Source organism: Streptopelia decaocto, assembly GCF_964273445.1.
Source record: "Streptopelia decaocto genome assembly, chromosome: 6".
In the NCBI taxonomy this organism is placed as follows: domain Eukaryota; kingdom Metazoa; phylum Chordata; class Aves; order Columbiformes; family Columbidae; genus Streptopelia; species Streptopelia decaocto.
The window spans coordinates 28,846,094-28,867,089 of NC_138660.1; the positions used below are offsets into that span (position 1 = coordinate 28,846,094).

General features: G+C 58.7%; 2 protein-coding genes across 2 annotated transcripts; both read left to right on the top strand.

Annotated features, from left to right (window-relative positions):
* On the top strand, positions 1–4,298 carry LOC309441313 (ubiquitin carboxyl-terminal hydrolase 36-like; the record flags this gene model as incomplete). Its single annotated transcript, XM_082055947.1, has 11 exons — positions 1–250; positions 322–543; positions 826–936; positions 1,230–1,332; positions 1,551–1,618; positions 1,985–2,055; positions 2,237–2,319; positions 2,643–2,754; positions 3,038–3,178; positions 3,481–3,581; positions 3,797–4,298. 11 exons carry the CDS (start codon positions 1–3, stop codon positions 4,296–4,298), a joined length of 1,764 nt encoding a protein of 587 aa, XP_081912073.1.
* An 8,155-nt stretch (positions 4,299–12,453) lies between these two features.
* On the top strand, positions 12,454–16,753 carry LOC309441314 (ubiquitin carboxyl-terminal hydrolase 36-like; the record flags this gene model as incomplete). Its single annotated transcript, XM_082055948.1, has 11 exons — positions 12,454–12,703; positions 12,775–12,996; positions 13,279–13,389; positions 13,683–13,785; positions 14,004–14,071; positions 14,438–14,508; positions 14,690–14,772; positions 15,096–15,207; positions 15,493–15,633; positions 15,936–16,036; positions 16,252–16,753. The coding sequence occupies 11 exons, from the start codon at positions 12,454–12,456 to the stop codon at positions 16,751–16,753; spliced, it is 1,764 nt and encodes a 587-aa protein (XP_081912074.1).
* Between the last annotated feature and the right edge of the window lie 4,243 nt (positions 16,754–20,996).

A 20,996-nucleotide genomic window follows, 5' to 3' on the forward strand; every position in this document is an offset into this window, starting at 1 on the left:
ATGGCGGGCACGGCGAAGCCGAGGGAGCTGCTGAACGCGCGGCGGGACGCGGGCGAGGCCGGGGCGCTGGGCCGGCTGCTGAGCACCTCGGCCAAGAAGGTGCTGCTGCACAAGATCGAGTTCCAGCCCGCCAGCCACGGCTTCTCCGGCCAGCCGGAGCTGCTGCGGGCCAAGTACCTGCTGCTCAGCCCCCGCACCGAGCCCGCCGAGCACCCCCGCGGCGCTGAGCAGGGACAGCCGGGCAAGCAGGGTGGGTGCAGAGGGCCGGGGGGCTCTCCCTGCGCTGCGCAGCCCGCGGCTCACCCGCCTCTCTCCCCGCAGGCAGCGACCGGACCCCGGGGCGCCACGGGGACAGCGTCCCTGCGCCCCAGAAGGGGCTGTTCCCTGCGAGGCGCCTCGCCATGCAGTGGCAGCGTGTCCAGCGCATCGGCGCCGGGCTGCTCAACCTGCGAAACACCTGCTTCCTCAACGCCACCCTGCAGTGCCTCACGTACACGCCACCGCTCGCCAACTACCTGCTGTCCAAGGAGCACAGCCGCGCCTGTGAGTGGGGAGGGGAGCGCCGCCTGTCCCGGGGCTGCGCTCAGCACCCTGCGCACGGCTGTGCCGGGGCTGTGCGCCTGCCGGGATGTGCCTTCTCTGCTCCCGCCCGCCCGTTTCTGCGTGGAGAGGACATTCCTGCATACGGGAGCATCCACTTCTCCTGGCCGTAGCAGTGTTCCCGAGCTCTGCATCCTGCGGCTGAGCGGCTCTGTCTGTGCTGCACACAGCCAGGACTAAGATGGGTTTGTCCTCAACGTCCTGTCTTCTCCTCTCCCACTCCAGGTCACCAAAGCGGCTTCTGCATGATGTGCGTCATGCAGAACCACGTCACGCAGGCGTTCGCGAACAGCGGCAGCGTGATAAAGCCAGTGTCCTTTGTCCGAGACCTCAAGAGTAAGGATGGCTGCCCGCGCGTCCCCTCCTGTAGCCGTGCAGGAGGGCAGAGACCATTGCAGGAGCAGAACCTTTGAGATCAGGGCAGGTCTTGGCAGAGGTTCTTCTGAGACGACTCACTGAGCCTGCCAGGGCCTTCATGGGCCTTGTGGGGCTTCCCCCACGGCCGACATGAGCCTGACGTTTGGTTTGGGCCGAGGGAGCTCACACCCCGCAGTCCCTGCACGAGGGGGGGCGGGAGGACCTGCCCCTGCTGCAGCGCGAGCTGCGCCTGATCCCTCCCTCTCCTGCAGAGATCGCCCCGCACATCCGCTGGGGCAGGCAAGAGGACGCGCACGAGTTCCTCCGTTTCACCGTCGATGCCATGCAGAAGGCCTGCCTGCCCGACTGCACCGAGTACGTGGGGCCTCTGGTGGCCGTCACTGCCCTTGTCTGCTGGTCCCCTCGTCTGCTGGGCTGCTCTCTGCCTTCTCCTGACGCCTCCACCCCAGCACAGCTGCGGTTCTGTCCCCACATCCTGTGACTGGGCTGGGTTTGGATCCTGAGCACACAGCGCTGGCCCGTGGGGGTGGCTCTTGGGGCGGGCGCTGTGTGATCCGAGCTGCCGTCTCTAGGTTGGATCGCCAGACCCAAGCCACCACCCTGATCCACCAGATCTTTGGCGGTTCCCTGCGGTCCCGTGGTGAGTGCTGGCTGCCAGGGCCTGGGCCTGTGACTCTCAGGGCTGCTGTTTCCCGAGAGCCTTGCAGTGACTTGGGAAAGTCACTAAGCATGTGCCAATTATGCAGAGCTGCAGCTGGTCAGTCTTTTGGTATCTGTGGGTCACGAAGCTGAAGCTGTGGGTCCCCAGCTCATTGCCACCAGCAAAGGAACCCACGTTGCCAGCTGTCCAGCAACACTTGTTGTCCCAGCACGTACAGGCTGTGAATGCTGGTGCTGCCATCCCAGAGCCCAAACGCGCAGAGGGGGAACACGGCAGCTGCCTGCGCTGTGCTGGGGCGGTGGTGCCGTGCTGTGCCAGGGGGTGCTCACTGCTCTTTTCTTGCAGTGAGGTGCTTGATGTGCAAAGCAGTCTCGGACACCTTTGACCCCTGTCTGGACCTGCCGGTGGAGATCACGGTACCGGGGCAGGGTCAGGTGGGGGGAGCTCTGCTCTGCAGGGATGTTCCTGCAGCTGCACCGCTGCTGCTCGAGGCTGTTTAACCTGCCAGCGTCAGGCACGGTGCAGGCAAGAGGGGATCAGCTTCTGTTGTTGCGCTGGCTCCTGTGCCTGGCCCTGACCTCTCCTCTGTCCTGGCAGCAAGCCGCAAACGTAGAGCAGGCACTGGAGCTGTTTGTGAAGCCAGACCTGCTGGGCGGAGAGAATGCCTACCGGTGTGACAAGTGAGTGTGCGGGCTGGGGCGGGAAGGGCCGCGGGTGTGCTGGTGGGAAGCAGGAGGGCAGCTGCAGTACAGGAGGGCTTCTCCACCTGCTCCACCGCTAAACCGTGAGGTACGTGGCTGTGAAGCCGGCGATGAAGCCTGTCACTCCTCATCTCCCCCGTCTTGAGACGGGGACCTGAGCCAGCAGACCTGGCCGTGAGCAGGCGCCCTGGAGCGGTACCCGCTCTCAGCAGGGTCATTTCCGTGGGGTTTGCGGCTTGGCCAGGGCTGGCAAGCACCTGGGTGGTGGAACAGTGTGAACAGCTCAAGCTCTCCCTGTGCAGATGCAAGAACAAAGTGTCGGCAACCAAACGCTTCACCATCCACCGAGCGCCGAGGGTTCTCACACTTGCTCTGAAGCGTTTTGCCGACTTCACTGGAGGCAAGATCACAAAGGTGGGTGCTCGGCCATCCAGAGCGGGGCTGTGTCCTGTCCCGAGGCCCTGCTGCCCCGAGCAGGTGGGAGGTGGTTCTGTGCGCGGTGCGAGCTCTGCCGCAGTCCTGCAGCCCTTCTCCAGCTGCGCTGCCGTGGGAGTTTGGCTCATCCCGGCGTCTTCCTCACCGTGGGCTCTGCCTGTGGAGAGCGGGTTCCCCCTCCCTCGCGAGACGGGACTCGCAGGACAGCTGAGCTGCTCTTGCCACCTGCTGTGCAGGCTCCTGAGACATCCTCTCTCCGCAGGACGTGGGCTACCCTGAGCTCCTGAACATCCGCCCGTACATGTCCCAGACCAGCGGGGATCCGGTCATGTACGGGCTCTACGCGGTGCTGGTGCACTCGGGGTACAGCAGCCACGCAGGACACTACTACTGCTACGTGAAGGTGAGCCCAGGGCGCTCTCTGGGCACCTCTCTGTGCTGGGGGCCGGCGGGCGCTCGGGGGTCCGTGTAATGTGCAGACAGGAGGGTGCTCAGCAGACGTGCGTGGTGCGGAGCACCGCGGGGTACGGGCTGTGCTCCGTCACAGGAAGCGTGGAGTTCTGCTCTCGCAGAGAACCCTCACCTCTCCAGGGCCACCTGGGGATTTTGGGGAGCGGAGCTCTGCCGACGGGCGCTGTTCCTGCTGCTCGTCAGGCCAGGAGCGTCCCTGGACACAGCCCGACCCCGTTCTCTCTCCCTCCGCAGGCCAGCGACAGGCAGTGGTACCAAATGAATGACAGCGTGGTCCGCCCCAGTAACATCAAGGTGGTCCTTAACCAGCAGGCGTATGTGCTGTTCTACCTCAGGTGAGCGCGCCCTGTGTCCCCGGCCCCTCTGCCCCTGCTCAGCACATGGGACGGGGCTGGGGACACGTGCCTGGGTGTGGGAAGGAGCTTGGCCCAGGCAGCCCCAGTGCCCACGTGCGTGTGCTGTCTCGGGGGAGGGTGGCAGGGAGAGCTCCAGCCCCTTGTTGTCACTCAGACACTGGCAGTTAACACGTGCCCTGCTCTGCCTTCCCCAGGATCCCCAGCCCCGGGAAGAGCTCAGAGGGTCCCGTTTCCAAAGCTGCCTCCAGCCTGCCTGGCCGTGTCAAGCTGCCTTCTGGGTCACCGTCACCCAAGCTGGCCCGGAAGGCCACACACGTGGCTGCAGCGTTTCCCAGTGACGCAGCCCCGAGGCCCAAGAAGCCGCGCTCCTCGCAGCCGCCACCTGCGCCCAGAGCGGCTCCAGGATTTTACGGCCTCAGTCACACCAGTGGGGCCAAAGCGCAGGTTCCCCGGAAGCGCTGCTGGGAGCCCGGGCCCCTGCCCGCCTCCCCCAGGCTGCCGGAGCCCATCCCCGGCCAGGAGCCGTGGGGCAGCGGGGAGAACACCGGCACACTGGGAAGGGACCCTCGCGGCAGGGCTTCTGCCAGCCTGGTGCTGGCAAAGCTGAAAGCCTTCTTGTCGGCCAGAGCTGCTCCGCAGCCCAGCAGCACCGTGTCACCACCGCCGGCCAAGAAGCTGGCGCTTTCCGACACATAGGTGAGTCTGAGCTTCTGCCCAGAGACTTCAGCAGGTGCCTCGTGCCTCCGGAGCCAGGGCTTGTGTTGGGGAGTGCAGGAATGGTGCTGGTACCTTGCTAAGCAGGAGGCGCGCGGGGAGAGCCCGTCAGCCCCAGGGCTCTGCCCTCCCTCTGGGTCGGGGTGCGGGGCCAGGCCCCCGCTCTTGTTCCCATCCCTGCAGAGGCTGGAGAACTGGCTGCTGCCTCCCTGCTCAGGACGGCGCGGTGGCTGCGCCAGTCCCTGGAGCGGGGCGGCCTCGCCAGCCTTGTCAGGGCAGCGTGTCCCCGGGGGCGATGGGAGCTGGTGACACCACAGCTGGAGGCTGCAGAGTCGCCTCCTCCCCAGGCAGCGGCTGCACCGGCTCTCTGGGCGCCGCTGTGCAGCCGGGGCTGGGGACGGCGCTGGGGGTTCTGTCCTTAACGTTTCCTTCCTTTTTTCCTTTCTGCTTCTAAGGGAAAACACTTCTGATTCTTCTCCTACTCCCCCACTTCCCTCTCCCTGTCTGTGTCTTTTCCCCTCCCCTTTCTCTGCGCTCCCCTTTTTGTTTTCTCCTCTTGGCTCACAGCAACCTCTTTTATTTAGACCACCAAGTTGTTCTTTCTGTCAATAACTGCAGGGCAGCCCCAGGGAAGGAGAGCAGAGGGGCCACCATGCACGTCCTCACCTGCTGCTGCCGGTTCCTGTGCCCGCCCCAGCCCCGCGCTGGGTCCCTGTGGGGCCGGGGCGCTGCCGCTGGGACACCGGGAAGAAACTGGAGCGTTCCCTCGGGAGCCGGCTGGGCTGGCGGGACAGCGGGAGCGGCCAGAGGAGCCACAGGGAGGATCGAGGCTGGAACAGCTCTGCTGGGAGGAACGGCTGAGAGAGTCCTCAGCACTCGCACAACTCCTGGGAGAGCTTTCCATCAGATACTTCATGGTGAAGATTTCAAACACGATTTCATAAAGGAGGGGTTTTTCTTTCCCAGTTGTTTTCTATCATTTTTCAGTGTATACAAGAAGTGATAGCAGCATTCTATAATGAATATTGATCCAGGGGGTCTCCTGGAGACATCTGGACAGGCAGGAGAACAGTCCTGTGAGGCTGGACATTGTACGGATGACTTTGCCCCTCACCCCTTCCCAGTCCCACCTGTTCCCTCACCGGCCCCCTGGGACTTGGCCTCACCAAGCTGGAGCACAAGTGTGATGGGAGCGGCTGAGGGACCTGGGGGTTCAGCTGGAGAACAGGAGCTGAGGGGAGACCTTCTGATCTCTGAACTGCCTGAAAGGAGCTTGGAGCCAGGGGGGTCGGGCTCTGCTCCCCAGGAACAAGCGCCAGGAGCAGAGGAAACGGCCGCAAGTTGCGCCAGGGGAGGTTGAGGTTGGATGTGGGGAACAATTTCTTGCCCAAAGGGCTGTGGGGCATTGGAACAGGCTGCCCAGGGCAGTGCTGGAGTCACCATCCCTGGAGGGTTGGACAGACCTGAGATGAGGGTCTCAGGACACGGGTCAGTGCCGGGGGTGGGGAACGGTTGGACTCCACGATCTTAGAGGTGTTTTTCAACCAAAATGATTCTATCGCACAGTCTATCTTTGCATTGTAATAGTGCCTAAAGGTCACAGCCAGGGTTTCTGTTGTCTTGTCCTGGTATTTTTGCAAATGGGTAGAAGTCTGTCTCAAAGAATGTAATGAAAGCAAAAAAAAAGAGCATGGGTAGAGTGAACCACGGGAAGGAGGGAGGGCCAAGTATGAAGGTGAATCTCAGCAAGAGCAAGTATTTACACATCACTAGTGATACGCATCACTTGCAGGCTGTAAATCATTGGCACTTTTTTTGTTAGTAATGGAAACGTTTCCTGTGTCCCACAGGATCCTTGTGTCACTGTTGTGAACTGCAGATGCATTTTTGGCATCAAAACGAAGGTGCATCTCAAAGCTGGGTGGGTCAGATTGAAATGGTTACCGGGTGTATATTGGTAGCATATGAAAGAAAAAGGCTCGCAGTGAACTTTACCATTGGGAGTTTCTGGCAGGTGTTGATCTGCGAGAAGCAGCCTCAGCAGAGGTGAGAAGCTTCTAAAAGATGGAAATAAGGAGACTCAGAAGAGAGAGAAGATTCTGAGAGATCTTAAGAGTGAACACGAAATAACTGAATGCAAAAGCAAGTCTTAATGCTGCGTTTTGACTGAGCTGGAGGGTGGGAATCTGGGCTTTGGAAAGCTCAGAGTTTGCACAGGGTGGAAGACAAGAGTCATAACAGCATAAAGGGAGAAGGGCTGGAGCTGACTTCTGCTGGGAAAAGCATTTTTGCCTCCCCTAGAAAAACAGGTGACTTCCAGAAACATGTTCAGTACCCGTTTTCTCAATCTGGGGGTGTCCTGGTGGAGGAAGGCTCGGCACCGCACTGACACACGCAGGGCAGGCGAGGCAGAGGAAGATGCGCTGTCTGGGTTACCGGCTCAGGCCACTGAACAGCGGCACTGACTGCGACAGAGAAAGCAGCGACCGAGGGGAGCTGGAAGGGGCCTTGGCTGCAGGTAACCGTGCCCTGGGCTGAGAGTGGCTGGCGCTGCGTCTAATGAACGTGACTGAGCATCTTCCTGTCTGTGTGCTGATCTTATTCAATTGTGGTGTTTCACAAGGGAGAGAGAGAGAGAAAGGACATGAAAAGTAAATGTCGTGCTATCTGCTTTTCAAAACGGCCTTTCTGTTCTTTTCAAACAGGCTCGGAATTTCTCCTTTCAGAACCTGTGTCTTTGGAGATGCTGGAGGAGACGAAGGAGGAGGACACCCAGGAGGAAGACGCGCGAGGAAGATGTGGAGTCTCTGCACGGCCTTCAGGAGAGTCTGAGGAACCAACAGAGGAGGACGTGGAGACTCCACAGAGCGTTCAAGAGGCAAGTCACTGGTGTACGGACCGTTCTGTGTGACGAGGGGATATTTTAGAGATGGAGGAGGTAAAAACAAACAGCTCATAAAGAACCCAAGCCCAGCCTCCCCAAACCAGGATTTTGTTGCAGTGCCCTCGAAAGAAATCCTTTCTAATTTAGCTATTGCTGTGCTTAAGGCTGTGGTAGTTAAAAGCCCTGAAATTTTAATTTTTCAAGCGGTGTGTGTGATGACCAAACATTATGTGGTTGCAGGGGGACCAGTATATGTATTTCTAAAGTTAATTGTTACCTCATTGTTTATAATTCTCTTTTTCTTTGCTCCTCCCTGCAAATCCAAACAGTGCTGAAAAGAAAGCTGTGAAGGAGGAGTCTGGTTTAATGGTGCCCACTTGGCACTGTTGCCGGGCTGTAAGATGGCCATAAAATCCTTGTAGGATTTGGTGAAATCAGGTAGAATGAAGGTAGCATGAAAGAAAAACAAGAGATCCATGGATAAGCTGAATTCTTGCAACATTTCAATTATTTCCCTTTTAACCCAATGAAGAGAAGAAAGAAGAAGACAACACATTTTAGTCAGATTATTAAAGCCTGTATCTGCCTCAGCATATTCTAGATCACTTGAGTATTACACAGAAAACCTAAATGCACAGCCCAGCAGATCAGATCAGATCACCTGTGACAACACAGCTCATTCTTGGTTTTGTAGCTCAAAGTGATGTTCTTGCTTTCATGTGCTCCCTCCTGTTCACAGCTGCAAGTTCCAACAGTCTCTGCACCAGCAGAGCTCCTGAGAGAACTGGTGCTAACCCTTGTGTATTAAAAGGTTCATGCAGCGGCTGTCAGTGGTGGGTTCAGGAGATCTGGACTCTCTGGTTCAGTTCTTACCTCTTTCATTGGCGCGTACAGTAACTTGTGCACTCAGCTCCTCTCTGCTTTCATTTGAAGTCCAAAAAAACCCCAGGTAAGTCAAGGCAGCTAAAAAGAGGCAACTTGGGTTGCTGGTGTCTGCAGCTGGTGCTTGTGCAGGGACCCTGTTTCTTTCTCCCTTACTTTTTTGTCTCTCCCATTTCCTGGCAGAGCACAATTCAGGATGGGGGTGAAGAAGCAGAAGAAGGAGCTGTTTACGTGTCTTTCTGCAAAGAGTGCAGATCCAGCAAGCTGCCAACGAAGGAGCAGGATGGCTCCGGGTAAATAAAGCTGGCGTGGTGGCACTCAGGACGGCTGCTCATGGACTCTGACACCCAGCCCCCGGCTCCTCCAGACTGCGGCGCCAGCTGCGTGCTGGGCACCATGGGTGTCTGGGCAGGGGAAGGCAGGCGAGGCCAGTCCTGGGCGTCGGGGGAGGCTTTGCGCCAGCCCTGTCCCCTGGTGCTCTCACCAGCTCAGGGAGCACAGCAGCAGAGTGCAGGACTACCTGCGCCAGAGCCTGCCGAACCTGCAGAGCCCGCAGGAGCCCTTGTGTGAGGCGGCCGTCGTGTTCCTGGGTGAGCCACAGCCCTGCCGAGGGACCCCCCCTGCCCCACGGCAGCTGCCAAATCTGCCGGGCAGCTGCAGAGCCCTGCCTGCCCCATGTGGGGCCCACGGGGATCCCTGCTGCCCTTTTGCACCCGGGCTCGCACATGGGCTCCCCGTGGGAGCTTTGCTGGGTCTCTCGCAGCCTTCTTGGTCTCCCCATTCGGGGTACCGCCCTGGCTCAGCCTTGCCCAGGGGCAGGAAGGTGCGTGGCCAGGCCCGTGGGGCTGGTGGCAGGAAGCTGGGTCTCTGGGCAGGCAGGCTAGAGGGCTGCGTGACGGGCTGTGTGTGCCTGGGGCTCATCGGGCGCCAGCAGGCAGACGTGTGCCAGGAGAAGCTCCAGGTCGTCTACGAGGGTCAGTGAGGACAGTGGGGTGTCTGTGGGGGCTGGCAGGAAGGAGGAAACACCCCAACTCCTGCCCCAGGCCGGCAGGGCTCTGCTCCCTGCGCAGGTGAGGGTCAGTGTGGGCAGATGTGGCAGAATGCAAACCCCCCTCTCTCCCCTCCCTCCTTCAGTATGGAAGGAGTAGGCACATCTCCCTCTCTCTCTGCTACTTGAGGCCAACAGCTTCTTTTGTTTGGCCCCAGAGCCCCTGGCAAGGGCCATTAGGAGAAGGGAGTGCCGAGGCGCCAGGGAGGCGCTGGGCGCCTGCGGCCAGTGTGGGGGATGTTTGGAGGCTTCAGGGGCACCCACAGCCAGGGTGGGGGCGCAGAGAAGCTTCTAGAATGCCCACAGTCAGATCTGATCAGCCAATATAAAAACGGGATTCTCGTCGAGACTCCGCCCATCGTCACGGGTCTCTCGGAGCACGATCAAGATGCTGCCGCCGAGAGCCCCCCCGGGATGGAGACTCCGCTTGCCTCACCGCCACGGGTGTGAGTAAAACTTCTCGCAGGATTGCGAGTATATTTATACTTTCCGTGCACATATGCACGTGTAACTTTCCGTGCTCAATATTAGCACGCGTAAAATTAATCCTCGCAGAATCGCGGGTGTATTTTCCTTCCGTGCACATATGCACGTGTAACTTTCCGTGCACATTTGCACGCATACTTTCCGTGCTTAATACAAGCACGTGTACTTTCCGTGCACATTTGCACGCGTAGCTTTCCGTGCTCAATACGAGCACGTGTATAAATTATTTCCTCGCACAATCGCGAGTGTATTTTCCTCCCGTGCTTCCACATAAGCACGTGTAATATTCCGTGCACATTTCCACGTGTAAGTAAATTAACCCTCGCAGGATTGCGAGTGTATTATAAATTTACCCTCACAGAATCGCGAGTGTACACTTCCCGTACTCACTACGAGTACGTGTATCTCTTTAAAAATAATCCCACACCGTGTTCAGGCAAGTGTGTGCTTCTCCGGGACTCAGGGCCGGCTCCGGCATTGTTTTGGTGAAGCCACGTGCATGCACTCTGTGGACCGCCTGTTGTATTAGTTGCTGCCCCTTAATAATTTTCCTCAACTGATACCCGAACCTTTATTTAAGTCACTTTTGGAGTGCTAAAACCCTGTTTCTCCCCGGTTTAATAAAAGTTGTTTTGGACCCTGTTGTCCCTTAAACTAACCTCGGGGTGCCTCCGTGACAGCAGAGCAGAGAGAGACTTCAGGAGCACATTGGACATTGGTGGCCAGCACCCTTGGGCTGATCCCGGCACCCCTGCCTCCCTCCTGGCCCTGGGGAGAGCTGGGGGGGTAGTGGTGACCCTGGCCGGAGGAGCTCCAGAGGTCCCCACAGAACAAATAAACCAAACAACAAGAAAACAAAACAAGCGAAGGTGAATAACCATGAAAGACAGAGGAAGACTGCCCCGTCCATGGAGCTCTGCAGAAGGAGCGTGGAGCCGTACATCATATGAGGCCATATATTGGAATCAGCACGTAGAGAAGACTTTAGCAGGGAAGACTTTGAGGGGAGCGGCCTGACTCCATGCAGCTGCAAACCTGAGAGCTGGCCGTGTGCTGAAGGGACGGGGAGAAGTGTCCTGGGCTGAACAGAAACCTGTGGATGACACAAGGCTGGAGAGATGTGCTTTGCAGAGATTGGCAGGAGTCCTTCCCAGGGATGAGCGGGATGGGCTTTGGACACAAGGAAAAATAAAGCGGCTCTCAAGCGTGGTTTGGAATTCGTGCCACTGTCACTAATAGCAGAAAAAGGACCGTGCTGCAAGGGAACTCCTTGTTCTTAGGAGAAAAACTGAAGCTTTTTCATGTCCTTCCTTGTCAAAGCAGGTGTAATTCTTCAGTAGTTAGCCTCTGGCATGAGGTTCTTAAAGGGGCAGTTTTGCTCTCAGGGCTATTCCTTTGTTTAAATTATATTTAAATGATATTTAAAGATTACAACTCTTAGACAGAATTGCCTTTTGGTGATGCCTGATCAATATATTTTCTCCCTGGTTTTGGTAGGAGGCTGAGGGGTAGAATACGGTGGTGGTTTCTCTTTTAGCCAAAGGACCCCAAGGTTTCTGAAAAGGCACAAAGGAAGGCAAAATGAGAATGTGGTGCTGTGACTGGCACCCGCTGCTCCTGAGCCCTGGAGTGCCCGGACAGAATCTTCTGAGGCCGGACTGTGCAGCAGGATCCCGGCAGCTCTGATCTCCCACCCTGCATTCCAGCACGGAAAATGAAAGTCACCTCGTTTTGATTCTCTTCACAGCCTAAAGCACCACAGGGGTAATGACACTGGCCAGGAAACATCAAGGTGGATCAAGGTGGGACTGGAGACCTCCTAAGCACAGGATGATGTCACCCTGACTAGTCCCATGGGCTTCTGCTGCAGAGACCCTCAGCTACACCTGTTTCCGAGAGTCCCCGGGTGTCCTGCTGCAGGGCAGCACCACCGCCTGCTCAGTTTTTCCTGATGCTCCGTTCAAAGCTCCCTGGAGGGTGTTGGTGGCTGCTGCCTCTGTCCCACCAGCCGCCACTGCAGGAGGGTTTGCCTCCCCCATCATCTCCCCAGGCAGGAGTCACTGCTTTTCCAGTGCCCTGTGCCCCCTTCAGCACTGAAGAGGCCCAACTGACTGAGCTGCTCCACAAAGCTCATGTGCCCCTGACCCACCATGACAGATGTTCCTCTGGACCTTCAACCGTGTCGTGGTGTAACCCGAGCTGGCAACACAACCACGGCAGCTGATCACTCACCCCCTACCCCTTCCCCTCCCAACAGGGGAGAGAATCGAAAGTGAAGGGAGAAATTTGGACTGAGAGAAACACAGTTTAATAAAATAACGAAATACTAATATACTACTAGTAAATATACATAAACCCACCATAAGTCCCACGCCCTTCTCCTCAGGACTGCTCAGCCGGTCCCATCCCAGCCTGTCCCGGGACACCAGGTTTGCTCTGCCCCCAGCGCACACCTTGCGTCTTGGCCTTGTAAGACTTGCAGAGGCTTTTGCTGGCCAAATCCACCACTGTGCCCAGGTTCCCCTGCACTGAAACTACAGTGTGTGACCATTTAGGGATTCTGGGGCGTGTCCAGAGCGCGATGGCATCACAACCAACCCCCGCAGGCTCCGCCGCTGGCGTTGCCGGGACGCGCGGGCGCAGCTCAGTCCTGTTCTGGACGCGGAGCGGAGCGGACGGCGAAGCCGAGGGGAGGAGTCAGTGGGCCGAGCCGAGCGCGAGAACCGCAGCGAAGGGCGGGACTTGAGGAGGAGGCGCGGGAAGCGCGTGTGGTGGTGGAGAGGGAGAGACGAGAGAGCGGCGCGACCTTGAGGCCGTGGCACGTGCGGTGACACGCCATGGCGGGCACGGCGAAGCCGAGGGAGCTGCTGAACGCGCGGCGGGACGCGGGCGAGGCCGGGGCGCTGGGCCGGCTGCTGAGCACCTCGGCCAAGAAGGTGCTGCTGCACAAGATCGAGTTCCAGCCCGCCAGCCACGGCTTCTCCGGCCAGCCGGAGCTGCTGCGGGCCAAGTACCTGCTGCTCAGCCCCCGCACCGAGCCCGCCGAGCACCCCCGCGGCGCTGAGCAGGGACAGCCGGGCAAGCAGGGTGGGTGCAGAGGGCCGGGGGGCTCTCCCTGCGCTGCGCAGCCCGCGGCTCACCCGCCTCTCTCCCCGCAGGCAGCGACCGGACCCCGGGGCGCCACGGGGACGGCGTCCCTGCGCCCCAGAAGGGGCTGTTCCCTGCGGGGCGCCTCGCCATGCAGTGGCAGCGTGTCCAGCGCATCGGCGCCGGGCTGCTCAACCTGCGAAACACCTGCTTCCTCAACGCCACCCTGCAGTGCCTCACGTACACGCCACCGCTCGCCAACTACCTGCTGTCCAAGGAGCACAGCCGCGCCTGTGAGTGGGGAGGGGAGCGCCGCCTGTCCCGGGGCTGCGCTCAGCACCCTGCGCACGGCTGTGCCGGGGCTGTGCGCCTGCCGGGATGTGCCTTCTCTGCTCCCGCCCGCCCGTTTCTGCGTGGAGAGGACATTCCTGCATACGGGAGCATCCACTTCTCCTGGCCGTAGCAGTGTTCCCGAGCTCTGCATCCTGCGGCTGAGCGGCTCTGTCTGTGCTGCACACAGCCAGGACTAAGATGGGTTTGTCCTCAACGTCCTGTCTTCTCCTCTCCCACTCCAGGTCACCAAAGCGGCTTCTGCATGATGTGCGTCATGCAGAACCACGTCACGCAGGCGTTCGCGAACAGCGGCAGCGTGATAAAGCCAGTGTCCTTTGTCCGAGACCTCAAGAGTAAGGATGGCTGCCCGCGCGTCCCCTCCTGTAGCCGTGCAGGAGGGCAGAGACCATTGCAGGAGCAGAACCTTTGAGATCAGGGCAGGTCTTGGCAGAGGTTCTTCTGAGACGACTCACTGAGCCTGCCAGGGCCTTCATGGGCCTTGTGGGGCTTCCCCCACGGCCGACATGAGCCTGACGTTTGGTTTGGGCCGAGGGAGCTCACACCCCGCAGTCCCTGCCCGAGGGGGGGCGGGAGGACCTGCCCCTGCTGCAGCGCGAGCTGCGCCTGATCCCTCCCTCTCCTGCAGAGATCGCCCCGCACATCCGCTGGGGCAGGCAAGAGGACGCGCACGAGTTCCTCCGTTTCACCGTCGATGCCATGCAGAAGGCCTGCCTGCCCGACTGCACCGAGTACGTGGGGCCTCTGGTGGCCGTCACTGCCCTTGTCTGCTGGTCCCCTCGTCTGCTGGGCTGCTCTCTGCCTTCTCCTGACGCCTCCACCCCAGCACAGCTGCGGTTCTGTCCCCACATCCTGTGACTGGGCTGGGTTTGGATCCTGAGCACACAGCGCTGGCCCGTGGGGGTGGCTCTTGGGGCGGGCGCTGTGTGATCCGAGCTGCCGTCTCTAGGTTGGATCGCCAGACCCAAGCCACCACCCTGATCCACCAGATCTTTGGCGGTTCCCTGCGGTCCCGTGGTGAGTGCTGGCTGCCAGGGCCTGGGCCTGTGACTCTCAGGGCTGCTGTTTCCCGAGAGCCTTGCAGTGACTTGGGAAAGTCACTAAGCATGTGCCAATTATGCAGAGCTGCAGCTGGTCAGTCTTTTGGTATCTGTGGGTCACGAAGCTGAAGCTGTGGGTCCCCAGCTCATTGCCACCAGCAAAGGAACCCACGTTGCCAGCTGTCCAGCAACACTTGTTGTCCCAGCACGTACAGGCTGCGAATGCTGGTGCTGCCATCCCAGAGCCCAAACGCGCAGAGGGGGAACACGGCAGCTGCCTGCGCTGTGCTGGGGCGGTGGTGCCGTGCTGTGCCAGGGGGTGCTCACTGCTCTTTTCTTGCAGTGAGGTGCTTGATGTGCAAAGCAGTCTCGGACACCTTTGACCCCTGTCTGGACCTGCCGGTGGAGATCACGGTACCGGGGCAGGGTCAGGTGGGGGGAGCTCTGCTCTGCAGGGATGTTCCTGCAGCTGCACCGCTGCTGCTCGAGGCTGTTTAACCTGCCAGCGTCAGGCACGGTGCAGGCAAGAGGGGATCAGCTTCTGTTGTTGCGCTGGCTCCTGTGCCTGGCCCTGACCTCTCCTCTGTCCTGGCAGCAAGCCGCAAACGTAGAGCAGGCACTGGAGCTGTTTGTGAAGCCAGACCTGCTGGGCGGAGAGAACGCCTACCGGTGTGACAAGTGAGTTTGCGGGCTGGGGCGGGAAGGGCCGCGGGTGTGCTGGTGGGAAGCAGGAGGGCAGCTGCAGTACAGGAGGGCTTCTCCACCTGCTCCACCGCTAAACCGTGAGGTACGTGGCTGTGAAGCCGGCGATGAAGCCTGTCACTCCTCATCTCCCCCGTCTTGAGACGGGGACCTGAGCCAGCAGACCTGGCCGTGAGCAGGCGCCCTGGAGCGGTACCCGCTCTCAGCAGGGTCATTTCCGTGGGGTTTGCGGCTTGGCCAGGGCTGGCAAGCACCTGGGTGGTGGAACAGTGTGAACAGCTCAAGCTCTCCCTGTGCAGATGCAAGAACAAAGTGTCGGCAACCAAACGCTTCACCATCCACCGAGCCCCCAGGGTTCTCACACTTGCTCTGAAGCGTTTTGCCGACTTCACTGGAGGCAAGATCACAAAGGTGGGTGCTCGGCCATCCAGAGCGGGGCTGTGTCCTGTCCCGAGGCCCTGCTGCCCCGAGCAGGTGGGAGGTGGTTCTGTGCGCGGTGCGAGCTCTGCCGCAGTCCTGCAGCCCTTCCCCAGCTGTGCGCTGCCGTGGGAGTTTGGCTCATCCCGGCGTCTTCCTCACCGTGGGCTCTGCCTGTGGAGAGCGGGTTCCCCCTCCCTCGCGAGACGGGACTCGCAGGACAGCTGAGCTGCTCTTGCCACCTGCTGTGCAGGCTCCTGAGACATCCTCTCTCCGCAGGACGTGGGCTACCCTGAGCTCCTGAACATCCGCCCGTACATGTCCCAGACCAGCGGGGATCCGGTCATGTACGGGCTCTACGCGGTGCTGGTGCACTCGGGGTACAGCAGCCACGCAGGACACTACTACTGCTACGTGAAGGTGAGCCCAGGGCGCTCTCTGGGCACCGCTCTGTGCTGGGGGCCGGCGGGCGCTCGGGGGTCCGTGTAATGTGCAGACAGGAGGGTGCTCAGCAGACGTGCGTGGTGCGGAGCACCGCGGGGTACAGGCTGTGCTCCGTCACAGGAAGCGTGGAGTTCTGCTCTCGCAGAGAACCCTCACCTCTCCAGGGCCACCTGGGGATTTTGGGGAGCGGAGCTCTGCCGACGGGCGCTGTTCCTGCTGCTCGTCAGGCCAGGAGCGTCCCTGGACACAGCCCGACCCCGTTCTCTCTCCCTCCGCAGGCCAGCGACGGGCAGTGGTACCAAATGAATGACAGCGTGGTCCGCCCCAGTAACATCAAGGTGGTCCTTAACCAGCAGGCGTATGTGCTGTTCTACCTCAGGTGAGCGCGCCCTGTGTCCCCGGCCCCTCTGCCCCTGCTCAGCACGTGGGACGGGGCTGGGGACACGTGCCTGGGTGTGGGAAGGAGCTTGGCCCAGGCAGCCCCAGTGCCCACGTGCGTGTGCTGTCTCGGGGGAGGGTGGTAGGGAGAGCTCCAGCCCCTTGTTGTCACTCAGACACTGGCAGTTAACACGTGCCCTGCTCTGCCTTCCTCAGGATCCCCAGCCCCGGGAAGAGCTCAGAGGGTCCCGTTTCCAAAGCTGCCTCCAGCCTGCCTGGCCGTGTCAAGCTGCCTTCTGGGTCACCGTCACCCAAGCTGGCCCGGAAAGCCACACACGTGGCTGCAGCGTTTCCCAGTGACGCAGCCCCGAGGCCCAAGAGGCCGCGCTCCTCGCAGCCGCCACCTGCGCCCAGAGCGGCTCCAGGATTTTACGGCCTCAGTCACACCAGTGGGGCCAAAGCGCAGGTTCCCCGGAAGCGCTGCTGGGAGCCCGGGCCCCTGCCCGCCTCCCCCAGGCTGCCGGAGCCCATCCCCGGCCAGGAGCCGTGGGGCAGCGGGGAGAACACCGGCACACCGGGAAGGGACCCTCGCGGCAGGGCTTCTGCCAGCCTGGTGCTGGCAAAGCTGAAAGCCTTCTTGTCGGCCAGAGCTGCTCCGCAGCCCAGCAGCACCATGTCACCACCACCGGCCAAGAAGCTGGCGCTTTCCGACACATAGGTGAGTCTGAGCTTCTGCCCAGAGACTTCAGCAGGTGCCTCGTGCCTCCGGAGCCAGGGCTTGTGTTGGGGAGTGCAGGAATGGTGCTGGTACCTTGCTAAGCAGGAGGCGCGCGGGGAGAGCCCGTCAGCCCCAGGGCTCTGCCCTCCCTCTGGGTCGGGGTGCGGGGCCAGGCCCCCGCTCTTGTTCCCATCCCTGCAGAGGCTGGAGAACTGGCTGCTGCCTCCCTGCTCAGGACGGCGCGGTGGCTGCGCCAGTCCCTGGAGCGGGGCGGCCTCACCAGCCTTGTCAGGGCAGCGTGTCCCCGGGGGCGATGGGAGCTGGTGACACCACAGCTGGAGGCTGCAGAGTCGCCTCCTCCCCAGGCAGCGGCTGCACCGTCTCTCTGGGCGCCGCTGTGCAGCCGGGGCTGGGGACGGCGCTGGGGGTTCTGTCCTTAACGTTTCCTTCCTTTTTTCCTTTCTGCTTCTAAGGGAAAACACTTCTGATTCTTCTCCTACTCCCCCACTTCCCTCTCCCTGTCTGTGTCTTTTCCCCTCCCCTTTCTCTGCGCTCCCCTTTTTGTTTTCTCCTCTTGGCTCACAGCAACCTCTTTTATTTAGACCACCAAGTTGTTCTTTCTGTCAATAACTGCAGGGCAGCCCCAGGGAAGGAGAGCAGAGGGGCCACCATGCACGTCCTCACCTGCTGCTGCCGGTTCCTGTGCCCGCCCCAGCCCCGCGCTGGGTCCCTGTGGGGCCGGGGCGCTGCCGCTGGGACACCGGGAAGAAACTGGAGCGTTCCCTCGGGAACCGGCTGGGCTGGCGGGACAGCGGGAGCGGCCAGAGGAGCCACAGGGAGGATCGAGGCTGGAACAGCTCTGCTGGGAGGAACGGCTGAGAGAGTCCTCAGCACTCGCACAACTCCTGGGAGAGCTTTCCATCAGATACTTCATGGTGAAGATTTCAAACACGATTTCATAAAGGAGGGGTTTTTCTTTCCCAGTTGTTTTCTATCATTTTTCAGTGTATACAAGAAGTGATAGCAGCATTCTATAATGAATATTGATCCAGGGGGTCTCCTGGAGACATCTGGACAGGCAGGAGAACAGTCCTGTGAGGCTGGACATTGTACGGATGACTTTGCCCCTCACCCCTTCCCAGTCCCACCTGTTCCCTCACCGGCCCCCTGGGACTTGGCCTCACCAAGCTGGAGCACAAGTGTGATGGGAGCGGCTGAGGGACCTGGGGGTTCAGCTGGAGAACAGGAGCTGAGGGGAGACCTTCTGATCTCTGAACTGCCTGAAAGGAGCTTGGAGCCAGGGGGGTCGGGCTCTGCTCCCCAGGAACAAGCGCCAGGAGCAGAGGAAACGGCCGCAAGTTGCGCCAGGGGAGGTTGAGGTTGGATGTGGGGAACAATTTCTTCCCCAAAGGGCTGTTGGGCATTGGAACAGGCTGCCCAGGGCAGTGCTGGAGTCACCATCCCTGGAGGGTTGGACAGACCTGAGATGAGGGTCTCAGGACACGGGTCAGTGCCGGGGGTGGGGAACGGTTGGACTCCACGATCTTAGAGGTGTTTTTCAACCAAAATGATTCTATCGCACAGTCTATCTTTGCATTGTAATAGTGCCTAAAGGTCACAGCCAGGGTTTCTGTTGTCTTGTCCTGGTATTTTTGCAAATGGGTAGAAGTCTGTCTCGAAGAATGTAATGAAAGCAAAAAAAAAGAGCATGGGTAGAGTGAACCACGGGAAGGAGGGAGGGCCAAGTATGAAGGTGAATCTCAGCAAGAGCAAGTATTTACACATCACTAGTGATACGCATCACTTGCAGGCTGTAAATCGTTGACACTTTTTTTGTTAGTAATGGAAACGTTTCCTGTGTCCCACAGGATCCTTGTGTCACTGTTGTGAACTGCAGATGCATTTTTGGCATCAAAACGAAGGTGCATCTCAAAGCTGGGTGGGTCAGATTGAAATGGTTACCGGGTGTATATTGGTAGCATATGAAAGAAAAAGGCTCGCAGTGAACTTTACCATTGGGAGCTTCTGGCAGGTGTTGATCTGCAAGAAGCAGCCTCAGCAGAGGTGAGAAGCTTCTAAAAGATGGAAATAAGGAGACTCAGAAGAGAGAGAAGATTCTGAGAGATCTTAAGAGTGAACATGAAATAACTGAATGCAAAAGAAAGTCTTAATGCTGCGTTTTGACTGAGCTGGAGGGTGGGAATCTGGGCTTTGGAAAGCTCAGAGTTTGCACAGGGTGGAAGACAAGAGTCATAACAGCATAAAGGGAGAAGGGCTGGAGCTGACTTCTGCTGGGAAAAGCATTTTTGCCTCCCCTAGAAAAACAGGTGACTTCCAGAAACATGTTCAGTACCCGTTTTCTCAATCTGGAGGTGTCCTGGTGGAGAAAGCCTCGGCACCACACTGACACACGCAGGGCAGGCGAGGCAGAGGAAGATGCGCTGTCTGGGTTACCGGCTCAGGCCACTGAACAGCGGCACTGACTGCGATAGAGAAAGCAGCGACCGAGGGGAGCTGGAAGGGGCCTTGGCTGCAGGTAACCGTGCCCTGGGCTGAGAGTGGCTGGCGCTGCGTCTAATGAACGTGACTGAGCATCTTCCTGTCTGTGTGCTGATCTTATTCAATTGTGGTGTTTCACAAGGGAGAGAGAAAGAGAAAGGACATGAAAAGTAAATGTCGTGCTATCTGCTTTTCAAAACTGCCTTTCTGTTCTTTTCAAACAGGCTCGGAATTTCTCCTTTCGAACCTGTGTCTTTGGAGATGCTGGAGGAGACGAAGGAGGAGGACACCCAGGAGGAAGACGCGCGAGGAAGATGTGGAGTCTCTGCACGGCCTTCAGGAGAGTCTGAGGAACCAACAGAGGAGGACGTGGAGACTCCACAGAGCGTTCAAGAGGCAAGTCACTGGTGTACGGACCGTTCTGTGTGACGAGGGGATATTTTAGAGATGGAGGAGGTAAAAACAAACAGCTCATAAAGAACCCAAGCCCAGCCTCCCCAAACCAGGATTTTGTTGCAGTGCCCTCGAAAGAAATCCTTTCTAATTTAGCTATTGCTGTGCTTAAGGCTGTGGTAGTTAAAAGCCCTGAAATTTTAATTTTTCAAGCGGTGTGTGTGATGACCAAACATTATGTGGTTGCAGGGGGACCAGTATATGTATTTCTAAAGTTAATTGTTACCTCATTGTTTATAATTCTCTTTTTCTTTGCTCCTCCCTGCAAATCCAAACAGTGCTGAAAAGAAAGCTGTGAAGGAGGAGTCTGGTTTAATGGTGCCCACTTGGCACTGTTGCCGGGCTGTAAGATGGCCATAAAATCCTTGTAGGATTTGGTGAAATCCGGTAGAATGAAGGTAGCATGAAAGAAAAACAAGAGATCCATGGATAAGCTGAATTCTTGCAACATTTCAATTATTTCCCTTTTAACCCAATGAAGAGAAGAAAGAAGAAGACAACACATTTTAGTCAGATTATTAAAGCCTGTATCTGCCTCAGCATATTCTAGATCACTTGAGTATTACACAGAAAACCTAAATGCACAGCCCAGCAGATCAGATCAGATCACCTGTGACAACACAGCTCATTCTTGGTTTTGTAGCTCAAAGTGATGTTCTTGCTTTCATGTGCTCCCTCCTGTTCACAGCTGCAAGTTCCAACAGTCTCTGCACCAGCAGAGCTCCTGAGAGAACTGGTGCTAACCCTTGTGTATTAAAAGGTTCATGCAGCGGCTGTCAGTGGTGGGTTCAGGAGATCTGGACTCTCTGGTTCAGTTCTTACCTCTTTCATTGGCGCGTACAGTAACTTGTGCACTCAGCTCCTCTCTGCTTTCATTTGAAGTCCAAAAAAACCCCAGGTAAGTCAAGGCAGCTAAAAAGAGGCAACTTAGGTTGCTGGTGTCTGCAGCTGGTGCTTGTGCAGGGACCCTGTTTCTTTCTCCCTTACTTTTTTGTCTCTCCCATTTCCTGGCAGAGCACAATTCAGGATGGGGGTGAAGAAGCAGAAGAAGGAGCTGTTTACGTGTCTTTCTGCAAAGAGTGCAGATCCAGCAAGCTGCCAACGAAGGAGCAGGATGGCTCCGGGTAAATAAAGCTGGCGTGGTGGCACTCAGGACGGCTGCTCATGGACTCTGACACCCAGCCCCCGGCTCCTCCAGACTGCGGCACCAGCTGCGTGCTGGGCACCATGGGTGTCTGGGCAGGGGAAGGCAGGCGAGGCCAGTCCTGGGCGTCGGGGGAGGCTTTGCGCC